The sequence below is a fragment of the Sus scrofa genome, chromosome 10 (assembly GCF_000003025.6).
Source record: "Sus scrofa isolate TJ Tabasco breed Duroc chromosome 10, Sscrofa11.1, whole genome shotgun sequence".
NCBI classification, from domain to species: Eukaryota; Metazoa; Chordata; class Mammalia; order Artiodactyla; family Suidae; genus Sus; species Sus scrofa.
The window spans coordinates 20,530,034-20,543,317 of NC_010452.4; the positions used below are offsets into that span (position 1 = coordinate 20,530,034).

A 13,284-nucleotide genomic window follows, 5' to 3' on the forward strand; every position below is an offset into this window, starting at 1 on the left:
CCTACAAGCAGCACATGAAATTTCTATTTCCCCCATGCTTATTTTAATTTTTCATTTCTGCCCACCTTACCATGCTCATTTCTTTTGCCTTTAATAAGGCTGAGCATCATTCATAGGTATATATGTTATTCACAATGTCCTCTGTGAACATATTATTCAGATGCTTTCTTTTTTTCTACTGGGTTGTTCTTCTCTCTCTTTTTCATCTGGAGGTGCTTATTACATACTGTGGTGATAATCTGCTACAGTGGCTGTAAATATATTCCTATCAGTTTGTTGCTGGTATTTCAAATTTCGTTATTGTGTCTCTCACCAAAGAAAAGTTGCCATCATTATGTAGTCAAAGATGCCACGTTTGCGGGGTTCAGGAGTCAACGTGAGGTGTTCGAAGGCTCGCACAGCTAAGCAGTTTTTAAAACTGAACATTTTCCTCTAGTACATTTAGAGCTTCATCCTTCATTCCAACACCACTAAAGTTCAACTCCAAAGCAATGAAGACTTGGTGTAGTCCACGGATAAACTAGGACCCAAACATCATCATTCCTCTCACTACAGCAGTCACGGAGATTTGCCAAAACTATATGCACAAGTGTACATTGATTACACCTCAAAATAGGTATTAACCTACCCATACCAACTTTGTGAATAAGCGGCTCCTATTTCATTATATTTTAATTCCCTTTTCTCTAATTTATTGGATAGTCTCTAAATTGGCTATTTTCAAAGAACACCTTACTTATGATCACACTGCCTTCCAGGATAACAACTAAGAAATGCCATTAACATCTATGATGGCAGGCTTTTTTAAATTTTCTAAGAAAAAATAAGCTGTAGGATAGAATTTTTCTCAAATTAAGGGTCTCCTCCATGACTTTTTCATAAAGCACTGATACCTACTATTTCTTATCTATCATAAAGCACCATCAACTAACAAAAATACAAGGAATATTTATTTTTAAAATATATATATACGTGTGTGTGTGTGTATATATATATATAAAATGACCAGTAATGCTTATTGTGAAAGGTTTTCTCTATTGGCAAAGATGACTTTACTTCTGTATTTTTATTACATGAATATAGTAGAATTATTTTTTCTGCAACTAAAACTATTCTTAACTCAGATTCGTAGAACACCCAAGTAGTCTTCCACACATACAAGTTTGAGAACCACACAAAAATAACTTCATTATTGCAACTGCTTTAGAATCTGCTTCCTATAAATTAATGGCAACTGGTTTGGAGATATGAACATTATACTAATCTTTTAATCACTTAGCAAATAGTTATAGTTCATAATTTTGTTAAATATTTGAAGTCATGATGGCTTCTCCTAATTTCAACAGAAATTTCTAAGGCCGTTTATTCTACAAGCACATCTACAGAAACTATTGTGAAATGTAATAACTATTCGCTAACTGATAATAGCTTCAATGTATTCAAAGCATATGAAGAGATCAAAACAATGAGAAAGGTTTAGACTTTTTAATTATGAGCATCAGGAACTCACTTTGGAAGCAGTGAGGTAAGCTATAGAATACAGACCGAAATATTACAGAAAATGACGTCTATAACTTACTCGCAAATGGGCTGGCAAAAAGAATGTAATAAGAGAAAGACACACCGAGAATTTGTTGTGCGTATACACTGAGAGAGTGGAGGAGACAAGGGAGAAACAAAATCATGTTAACAACTGCGACTTTAGGGCATGCGCAGACATTATTCTTGAAACTCTTCTGCAAATTTGATTTTCTTTAACGAAAAGATTTAAAAATTCATGGAGGAAAATTAGCTCGCACAGCTCCAGTCTTTCTGTTAAGAGAAACTTGTCTTGGGCAGCCCTTGAATGAAACACAATAAAAGAAGATGACCCACCCACTTTCCACACCATTCCTCCCACTCCCACTGTCCAAACAAGTGGCTTCAAATGAGAAGAACCAGCCTACAGCTTGAAGCAAAACCCGCTTCTGAGTAACACAGAAGTTTAAAATGCAATGGTTCCAAAAAAGTTGTGCTTAAAGAAAGAAAGAAAAAAAAAAGGCACACCTATGTTCTGTTACTTACAAATATTCTCAGGAAATTTACAGCTTAACCCTCAGGGAATGCTAGGAAGGTAGCTAAACAGCAAATGAACAGAGCAGACATCAATTTTACACCCGCGTTTTCTTGTAATACTTTAACACTTCCAAACGCATCCACAGCATTTGGAGGCTCCCAGGCTGCAGGTCAAGTTGGAGCTATAGTGACTGGTCTACACCACCACAGCAACACCAGCTATGAGCTGAGTTTGAGGCCTACACCGCAGCTCATGGCAACTCTGGATCCTTAACCCACTGAGCAAGGCCAGGGATTGAACCCATGTTCTCATGGATACTAGTCAGGTTCGTTACCGCTGAGCCACAAACCGGGAACACCCTACCTTAATTATTAAAATTAACGTTCTCTCTTTTCCTATAAACATTTCTAGAGAATCTAGCTTGACCAATATTTGCATTATCATCAGTATAGAGTCCTGTTCTCACAGACCACATCGACATCTCTGAGTCATCAGGACATATAAAGGGCAGGTAACTTTCAGGACCCTTCCTTCTCAGCACCACAACTCAAACCCAAGGTCCACACGCAGACGTGCTCTCAGCTGTCTGCTGAGTCAGGGCTGACCAGTCAGGGATGGTGGCAGCGGGACGGACTTGTGACACAGACACTGCTGCTCAGCTCTAGCTCATGATGCTGGGAGAGTGAGACCAGCTCTAGCAAAGGCAACGAGAAATAAGAACTTAATGCAAAGTTTCACTGAAATTTATAAGGTCAGAAACATCTTCTCAAATTTTTAAAAACACCATTTGGTCTAATAAAACACCTCTCAACACTTCTGTCCAGAATCGCCAGTTTGCAACCTTTGCCTTAAGCCAAAAATTCACTTTCAAAAACCCCAGTTCTGCGACAGTGATAGGAAAGAGCACATATTAATATAATCGAATTTTTTGCATCCTATTTATGTGAAACATACATTATTTGAACTCGTATCTTAATTCTTCAAAAGTAAACCCACACAAATGAATCCTTAAAAGAGTCAATTCTTTGAAGAAAAATTCTACTGTACTGGTAAATCTTTAAACCTAGCTGATGCTACATAGAGAAAGTGAATAAAATTATTTTTCAGCTTAGTTGGATTTAGAGAAAATAAGTTAAAGAATATATAAGCATATTTTTAAGCATCTCAAGCATAACAAAGTACAAAAGAAAGACAGCTAGTTCACTGTGCATCTGACTTTATTTTTTACTGCAAATACTCACCTAAGGATGCATAAGCAAATCTTGCCTCCTGATGCGAGTCGGCAGAATCCAAACCTCTGTTTACTTTCAATGTCTGTCAGTACAAAGGCAAAGTGCTGTCCAACTTGATTCTGAGACACCCTGAAATACAGTAATTTATGACATTTTTAGCCTTGTGTGAGAATTGTCTAAAGAAAAGTCAAAGCAAGAACACATTTGTACGTGGCATTGTTTTTGCCCTTCTGATCAGGTGGTTCTCAAAGCTAGAATGATGTTTTAAAACTAAAATGAGGGTGGAACGTGTAAACTAAGTCATGAATCAAGAACCAAATTAAATCATAATGCCTGGTAAACTGAGCAATCCAGCACGTGCTAAGCCCTTACAAGGGAATCACATGCTTAAAAGTACTTATCAAATATTCCATAAATTCTGAAAATACAACTAAACGGAACAGTGAGAGTGACAGTCTGCTGTCCTGCATCCTCTCTTCTCCTGGTGGCTCTAAGGCTGCTTAGACTGCAAAGCGTGTTGCTTCAGAATCTACTGGCAGCCACCACCTTTTCTGTTACGTTGCTTTTTCTGCTGACATCTTCACCCAATAAAGTACCATACAAATTACTACTGGCATTTTTTTTTTTTTTTAGCATTGTCTCCTAGAGCTACCTATATAAACTTCCAGGTACAAAATAAGAACCCCATTTCTATAGAAGAGCTTTCTACAAAGAATTTTAGCCAATGTTCAATGAAGTACCACACGACCATCATATGTATCACACTGCCATGTAAGGTGCAATATTGTTGCCGAAACAGAGGCAGCGGAAAGAGACAAGCGGCACTCGGAGATGTGGAACAGCCAGGTTTATTCAGTGCCAGTGCCGGCTCAGAGGATCTGCCTCCAGAGTCTGAGCACCAGGTCTTTGTTCTGGGTGTAGCTTTCATATAATACAGCCCGCCCTCCAGCTTCCCCCAGCAGACAGTGTTCCTGCCTAAGAAGCTGAGTAAACAAGATTACAGAAAAGAAACGGATAAGCAATGCTTGGAGCACGGCTAGCAGAGCTGCTAGCAAGGACATAAGGCAGGTAGTCGCTACAAGACGACAAGAAAGGTGGCTTGGGGGGAGCAGAGCTGCTGTCAGGCATGTAGCTGTCTCCTCAGTAGTGGGGGTGTGGGGGTTGTTTCTGTAGTTAAAACTCTTACTTCGGGGTCAATCATTACGAGTCTTTATTACTATTTAAAACATACAGGAGCTCCTGCTGGGACACAACAGGATCAGCAGAGTCTTGGGAGCACTGGGACGTGGGTTCCTCTGGCACAGTGGATTAAGGATCCAGTGTTGCTGCAGCTGTGGCTTGGGTTGCTACTGCAGCTCAGATCTGATCCCTGACTCAGGAGCTCCATACGCCACAGGGTGGCCAAAAATGAAAAGAAAGAAATAATAAAATAAAATAAAACAAATACATATCCTGTTACTGGCCATAATCTTGCCATTAGACAACAATAACTGGGCATCTGCGGCCTCGTCCCAAAATAAAACTTCCACGACACCTAAATTTTGGCATTGAAATAGCCAAAGGAATTATGTAAAAAGAAATGCTATTTACTCCTGCTGCACCACTACTACAAACCATTTTCTGTTGTCAGGAAATACTGCATTTTAAATGCTAAACATTTAACAAAGACACTTATGGGGACAATTTATTAAATATTTTCACAAACTTCAAGAACAGCCTCTAGTGTCTGATACGCCCTCTAAACCCCAATGTTCACAATTTACTCCCATAGCGTCTCTTCCTTTATTTTGCCTTTGTTATTAATTTGGAATCTGCAACTTTATCAGACACAACTGATTCCCCAGGAAAGAGGTAAAACAAGGGGTATCACTCAGCAGCAACACTTATTAGCATCAATTAGCCCATCATCCAAAAGGCTTTGTCTTTAACACTGTAAAATTGTAGATTTTTTTTCATCTTTACTTGTAGAAAAATAGTTTTCTAAAATAAATTTTCTTTTAAAATCCCCTCACAGCATCCTCTTAAAAAAACTGCTAACAGGGTGTGAAAAATCACATGAAAAACAATAAATGATCTGTTTTTATGTTCAAAGGGCTATATATTCTGTGACAGTCCAACTACACACAGGTAATGCTCTATTCATTCAGTATTTGTTCAGGAAAAAAAACAAACATAATGAGATTTTTCAAAACTGCTAGGTAAGAGGGTTTCCTGCAGCCTTCCGTAATATTGCACTATTTCTATAAAGCTATTCTTGGGAGACAACCAGCCATGAGTTTTACAATCTCACACAGATGGTCTTTTCAATCAGGGTGAAGTGAGAGAGAAACGAAGATATATACATCTAATTTTAAAAGACACAATTCTAAGGCTCTGATAAAAGACATATTACCATGTTGGGTTTTTTTTTTTCCCTCCTGTTAGTGCTTTCAATCTGTACCTGAAGGACAAAAGGAAGAAATGGACCCTTAAGGCTAATCCTAACTGGCCAAAGTGGAGAAAACAGAAGATATAATGATTTAAAAGCCTTCTTCATTTCAAGCATTATTTTTTAAAGATTTTTATTTAATTTTGAACCTCTAGTCTTTTTGGTTAGAAGCAGTGGGGAAAGTACATTTCGTTTTATAAAGAAAACACACATAACAATTTTAAAGTGCTCACTATGATGGGCTAAGTTTATTTTAAAGGATGGACATACTGTACCTTTCCACGTCAAAGGGGAAACAGAACTTTGGCACAGTCTGGAGTACTTCCTACAAATGCAAATTTAAAAAAAAAAAAAAAGAGTTAAGAATACTTTTAAAGATGCAGTTAGACATTTTTTAGGAGGGGGGGAAAAAGTTTGTTTTTTTTTTTTTCCTTAAGAAAAATAGCACAGGATCCTAGACTAAAATAATTGATTATTAAAAAGGAATTAAGTGTGTGCTTTGGCAGATTGCACTGACAATGCCACGGAAGCCCCAGGAGGGAAAGGCCTGGCCTGAAGGGTATTAACACTCCTCACTTCCCCGCTGGGATTCCCTTCAACAAGGCCATATGGATTTTACAAGGAGCCCCGCACCATATGGGCAAGCTGCTTCTGCTGCTACTTGTACCACAGACTAGCCACAGGGACTTCTGACAGATCCTGGCTCAAAAATATAAATGTTGTTTCAATTAAAATGCAGGCAGAGAAAAGGGAATGAAGTTGGCAGCAGAATGAATGACTGAGAGGTATAACAACGCTACATGTCCCACAGTAAAATGATTCAAAAAAAAAAAAAAAAAAAAAAAGAAAGAAAGAAAAAGGATGTTCTACAGCTAAAGAAACACATTTATGTTTTGAACTCGGTAAATACAACAGTGGTAGCACCAAGTTTTATCCCAAATAACACTCTTGAAGAAATGTGTATCTAAAAACAAGGTTTTAAGTGTAAAGCAACGTGGCCTGTATTCGCTGCACTTTTATCTTAGAATTGCCTAATATGAAAATCGACGTTTTAATTAAGCATAGAAAATAATCTTACTGACCTTGAAACCTGCAGTGATTTTACAGTAATTATAAAATAATTTTTAAAGCTTTTAGAAATCATAATCATTAACATGCATCACAAAATGCAAGTGATCCATCAGCCATTTGGCAAAAAAAAGAAAAGAAAAGATTTTGTTATAAATGAAAACAACTTGGAATTAACTCTTATTATAAAGGTAAACTTCAGAATTGAGGATAATGCTATCATACAAGTTCAAAGCCAGGTGATGTTACAAAACAAAACAGATTTATGAGGATCCTGCACATTAAAAAGAAAAAAGAGCAAATTATCTTGATGCAGTAGTCACCCCCTGCCAAAAAAAAAATATAAGTAAGTTAGTAAGCTACTACCTCTTTACCAATAAAACAGTAAAACTTACATTCAGGGAAATTATCAATTTTGAATATTTAAACCCTAAACAGAAACATGGTATTGAGTGTTTTAAAAGCAGAACTTCTCGTGTTCTTTGAAAAGGTAGACTGAAATAAGATATCAATGAAAAACAAAACATTGTAAAATTCCAATGTCAACAGCTAAGAAAGCTTCAAGAGCCTCAAGTCCCTGAAGCTGAAAGAAAAGCATCATATAAAAAAGCGATCTTCTATCTTTAGGGCAGGGTACCCCAGCCTGCTCATGAACATGTATCTTTATAGGTGTGAGCCCAAAACCCTATGTTTGGAAAAAACTGACAATGTTTTATTAAATGTAACTGAAAGAGCTGCTAAACCTGAAATAACTGAAATTGCCTGCACTGAAAACAGTTCACTACAAAGAAGAACAGTTCATTTGATCATTGCTAATTCTTAGCTGGTGCCGCAGAATGTGAACCATTTCCCATGTTTACAACACACATGAAATACTATTTAGAGACTCCCCTGCAAAGCTGTTCCCACCATTTCTCCAACAATAAAGATACATATTCAAAACCATTGTCTGCTTCCAAGTATAGCCAAACTGGTAATACATTTCCCATCAGTTTTAAGTCTCAAATGAAGAATGCTTCCCAGTGAGTTGCTCCCTCGTTCACACCCTCCCCTCCCTCCTTCCACAAGCAACACACTTGTGCACAACAGCCTCGGCCCGCTCCCCAACTGGCAGCAGCATCCCTCAGGGGACACGTCTTTAAACCTCCGCACTCTTTAAAATTCAACCAGCCAGCAGGTCTATAGACTAGTGTATAAACAGTATAGACAAAAAAATCCTCTCTCAGCTTATGTCAGTGACAAAGCAGCTCAGCAGTTGACTGTTTCTCCCCTGACAGTATAAGCTGGGTTTACACAGATCAATAGCTGCAAGTCCTACCTAGCTCCCATGGCTCGGTTTTCTTCCTTAATTACAGGTGCTATTCATACTGAGGTTAAAAAAGAAGATAGAGAGAGGAGGAGGGTCGAAGGGAGGAATAAGATACATGCAAGTAGCTTTTTTGATCCTTTAAACAATGATGTTAATTGAAAATCATACTTTTAAATTTATTAGAGGTGTTCATAAAGTCTGGTATTTCCACCACCCAGTGTTCTTAATCAGACACGCACACACTTCTCGACTGGCATCCTTAGATTATGTGAAAGGTTTAAGACAATACTCTTCAAAAGTTATGTTTCTCCAGTTTTTACAGGCTTTTGTTTTTATGAAATACCCAACTAATTTCCTCAGGCAAGAAAAATTATTTGGGTTCTCAAAATCCTCTTAATTCTCTAAAATATTTTATTTTCATTCAAAAAGAACACACTGACTTAACATGTCATATGTTAAAAACAAGTAACAAAAAGAAAGAGATAGACTATAAAATTATGAAGCGCAAAACCCAAGGGGCAATAACACATATCTCTGCATATGCCCTAAAAACAACACATTTAAATAGAAAATATATAAATGACCAAAACGAGGACTGATGAAAATGTATATACATTGTGGGGTTTTTTATTCCTACATCCCAAATCTGTACGAATGAACATTATGATCAAATTGATTCTGGAAGAGAGAAAAGAGTACAACTGCTAGTGTTAAGAGGTTTCCTTGAGCAGGATAAATTGATTAAACAAGAGAGGAAAGGAGCACTGAAAAATCTACTTTTTTAAAAAAGCTGAAATGTGTCAAGGTGGGCTCCTGATAAAAGTTCAGCCACTACAAAGGCCTCAGAATGTGTCTGAGGAAAATCTGAGAGGAAAGGGTACACCTCTGCTACTATCAGTCCCTGGGTCCCTCTCCCTCCTCTCCCTCCTCCCCTCCCCCTCCCTCCTCCTCCTTGGCAGCCCCTCCCCCACCCTGCACTGAAACCCTCCTGTTCCCTGAGGTCCAAATATTATTCTCCTCCACATCCAATAAAGAAGAATCAGTCCCCGTGTCCTCCTCCCACCCTCTCTTCCTCCTCCCCCTCCCTCCTCCCTCCTCCTCCTCCTCGACCGCCCCTCCCCCACTCTGCACGGAACCCCTCCTGTTCCCTGAGGTCCCCTACATGCCTCTTCTCCACACTCAGCTAAGGTACACATGCCTAGGCAGCCTCATCGGCACCCATGCATTCAACTACAGCTACCAAATATCTCTGTCTCATAGTCTAGATATTTCTGTGAACTGAAGGACTGTACTTCTAACTACTTTCTAGTATCAATTTCTGAAGGTTCTTCAGACACCTCAAATTCAGGATGAATAAAGCTGAAGTCACCCTCTTGGTTTTCTACCCCCTATCAGCTAGAACGGCAGCACAATTGCCCAGTTACCCAAACCTCGCACAAGGTAGCTACCTAGACCTCTCCCCGTCCCCACCCCCATATACGATCAATCATTCATCACGTTCTTAATTCAATTTCACAACTATTTTGCTCCAAGGTTCTCAGTGGGAAGGCAGGAGGAATTGGAAGGAAGATAAGAAGGCCCAAGAATCAAGACATAGCTGATTGCCTACGCTAGGTGTCCTGGTTCAGAGCATCTCTAAATAAGGAACAAGACTAACTGAGTCAGCTAAGGGTGCTTGCTGTATGCAAGCAGTGGTCATTCTTGCACTGCAAGAAGTGATGAGCTAACTTATGCGGGGACAGACTCGACATCCTCCTCAAGGCCCAGGAGTCTCTCATCCTCCCACTCTGCTGTCCTGAGGTGGTGGCTTTGTCCTTGGCCACCTCTACTCGTGGTCACAAAAGAGCTGCCCAAGCTCAGCGCACATGAAGACACTGCAATATCCCATGAAAAGCTTCCTGTGAGGCTCCTCTTAGGAGTGAGGAAACTTCTTGGAGTAGCTGAGACCAGTGTGGGACTGCTGTGGGTTTTTACTTTTATATACTATTTCAGTTAGAAATGAAGTTCTCTTTCTTCCTTCCTTAAATTAGAGGAAGCACTGTAAATCTGTGAGTTCTGACACTGAAGTGTTTAGACTGTTAGCTCTGATCAAGTTACTTTTCACTATTAAAAATTAAGAATTAATTTTTATTGTTGGAATATTTAAATAACTGCCATGAAGTTACTTACATTTACAGATATATTTCTGCTATAAAAAGAACTGCACTGTTGAAATGCCAATTCCAAGGACTGTTGTCCTGGGTATATCAGTCTTAGGTAATGAGACCTCTGAGTCAACATTAGCTTAATCTAAAGCCAATGAAATCATTGTACAACTATAAATGTAATAAATACATTGAGTAATAAAAAAAAAATTTTTTTTTAAAAAGCCAATGCAAAAGCCTGGACACAAAACAGGGGAGACTGACATAACCAAAAATACATATACTTACAATTTAATAGGTGGTGTACTTGGCAAATAAAAAGGAATAATAATTTCCTTCATTAATTTAAGATAAAGAGAATTTTTTGTGTGTGCATCTTTTTAGAGTCACACCCATGGCACATGGAGGCTTCCAGGCTAGGGTTCAGTTTGGAGCTAAAGCTGCTGGCCTACACCACAGCCACAGCAATGCCAGATCCTCAACCCACTAAGACAAGGAATCGAACCTGCATCCTCATGGATACTAGCCGGGCTCGTTAATCACTGAGCCACAACAGGAACTCTAAGAGAAGAATTTTAAAGGCATGAAAGTATGTATGTATATATATGGGTTTCCAAAGTTTTTATCATCAAAAAATTACTACAAACTACCTTCAAATTTTTGAAGAAAAAAAAAACTTTTTATCCCTAGGTTAACACTAACTTTTAATCAATGATATGAATAACCATTATCCCACTCCATCTAAGAAAAAGCCACCTAGGAGCGCTCCCATTTGCTCCTCTAATAACCACATAACCTCCCACTATATATTTACTCTTTGCCTTACTCGTCTCTATTTTAACTAATAACATTTTCTATCAAAGGAAATACCCATATAATAAAATAGAGCATTGTCTGTAATATTTATTTGCATTGTAGATACCACGGTACCTAAAAATGATTTTCAAACAGTCATTTAAATCAAGATAAATGGAATTAAGATAACTAGAAAAATGCTTCAATTTTTAGCCAGTCCACTGATCCCTACCATGACTCCAACCTAGATGCAAGATGCTGTGAAGAGTAAAGGAAACGGGATTACTAATTTTCAGGATGAAGAGGAGACCCTAGAAAACAGGCACATGCACCGGTGCAGGCGGCAAATCCCAGTGGTCAGTGCAGAAGGCTCTGGAGTTCAGGGTTAACACTCAGACATGGCTGTGCCACCTACCAGCTATGTGCTCCAGTTCCCTTCTCTAGAAAATGCGTGAAAAAACAGCATCTATCTCGTAGGATTAAGTAAGGATTTATTTGAGGATTTCTATGAGGCTTAAGTTAAAAATCCATGTAAAATGATTAGACAATGTCAGGCACATAAACCCCCTTAACAACTGTTAACTCTTATACTAATTACTGATTTGTTTTAAGAACCCTTGAGTGTCATATGAATTCAAACTAAGATATTTATTTAACAACTATTTACTGAATCACTACGATAGTTGAAGGTCCTGTGTCCAGTGACCTATGCTAAAATGTTAACAGCCTGAGATAAAAAAATGATGAAAAATATCATACTGAATAATTTATCTGCCTCCCTGGAAGATGTTTAACTATTTAATTAATATGGGTGCACATGGGTATAGATACAGATTTGAATATATTCAACTACTTCTGCTTAATCAAACACCAAAGAAGTGAACTCTGCTATTGCTGCAAAATCACACACTGTGCACATGTGATGATTTCAGTATGTACAGGAGCTCACTCTGGGCTATCAGACTGGCCACTTCTTTGTATTAAAAATATCTTCCAAGAGTTTTGCCAAGAGACATTTTTCATTTAAGGGAGGGTTTGTAAATGAAATTCCTTTTTCACATACATATTTATCAATCCACTTAATAAAGAGTGATTACCACGTCTACAGGAGGCTCTGGCCAGCGTGAGGAATGGAAGTATTTCCTGCGTCCTTGCACCACTTCAAAGGGGCCTTTCCTTCCACTGTCCTGGGTAAGGCACTGGCAGAGGTGCCTTAGGAAACACGTCCTCTTTCCACCACTGCCCTCTATTACTGGACTGTGTTTCCTCTTTCCTTTAATTCTGAGTCACTCTGTCTTTGTTCTTTGTTAACATTTATTTTATATTCTCCCCCAGTCTTGCATACTGCCAGGCTCTTGATACGCTTTGCTTCTCTTATTCTTCAGACCTCGATCATGTGCAATCTTTCTGTCATGACATTCATGCGAATGGTCTGATTCACAGGGTAAGTCATACAGTAAATTTTGTATTTTTGTGTAATGGATGAGAAACAAGGATATGACATGTTCCAGAGAAGTAAATTACAATTACCCTCCCCCTTTTTTTTTATTCTGCCTTGAACCTAATTCACAATTATGTTTGAACTGCTTAATTTCCCCTAGATAGTGAATCCTGGGATAAACCAGATAGGAATCCAGTTTGTCTCATACTTTGGGAAACAACAGAACCTTCCGTTTTAGGGACCCTACACTTTAGGGTGTTTGAAAAATGTATCTTTAGGAGTTCCCGACATGGCGCAGCAGAAACGAATTTGACTAGGAACCATGAGGTTTTGGGTTCGAACCCTGGCCTCGCTCAGTGGGTTAAGGATCCAGCGTTGCCGCGAGCTGTGGCACAGGTCGCAGATGTGGCTCAGATCTGGTGTTGCTGTGTCTGTGGTGTAGGCCAGCAGTTGTAGCTCTGATTAGACCCCCTAGCCTGGGAACCTCCATATGCGGCAGATGCAGCCCTAAAAAGAGAAAAAAAAAGAAAAAGAAAAATGTATCTTTAGGTGGCCATTACTCTGAGGGCAACAGTACACTTAATAACAATTTCTCTAGGCCCTGAAGGCCCTGGGGTCTAAGATCACCTAGAAGTGAGAACCATGGTATCTTTTAAAAGACTGGAAAAATCATAACCGATTGTCAAATTACTGATGTGGAGGCTTCACCTTGAAGAATTAAATTATAATTACACAATTATAAAATTCAACCTGTTCTATGAAGACTATTTAAACAGGCATGAGTTCTAATCAGAATTAACTCATATTTACA

The 13,284-nt window shown here is 38.6% G+C and overlaps 1 protein-coding gene across 1 annotated transcript in view; it reads right to left on the minus strand.

Annotated features, from left to right (window-relative positions):
• DENND1B (DENN domain containing 1B) overlaps positions 1-13,284 on the minus strand; it is a 244,302-nt gene that overhangs the window by 138,527 nt on the left and 92,491 nt on the right. The window contains 2 exon segments of the mRNA XM_021064483.1: positions 3,298-3,417; positions 5,992-6,041. Coding sequence (XP_020920142.1) covers positions 3,298-3,417; positions 5,992-6,041 — 170 coding nt within the window.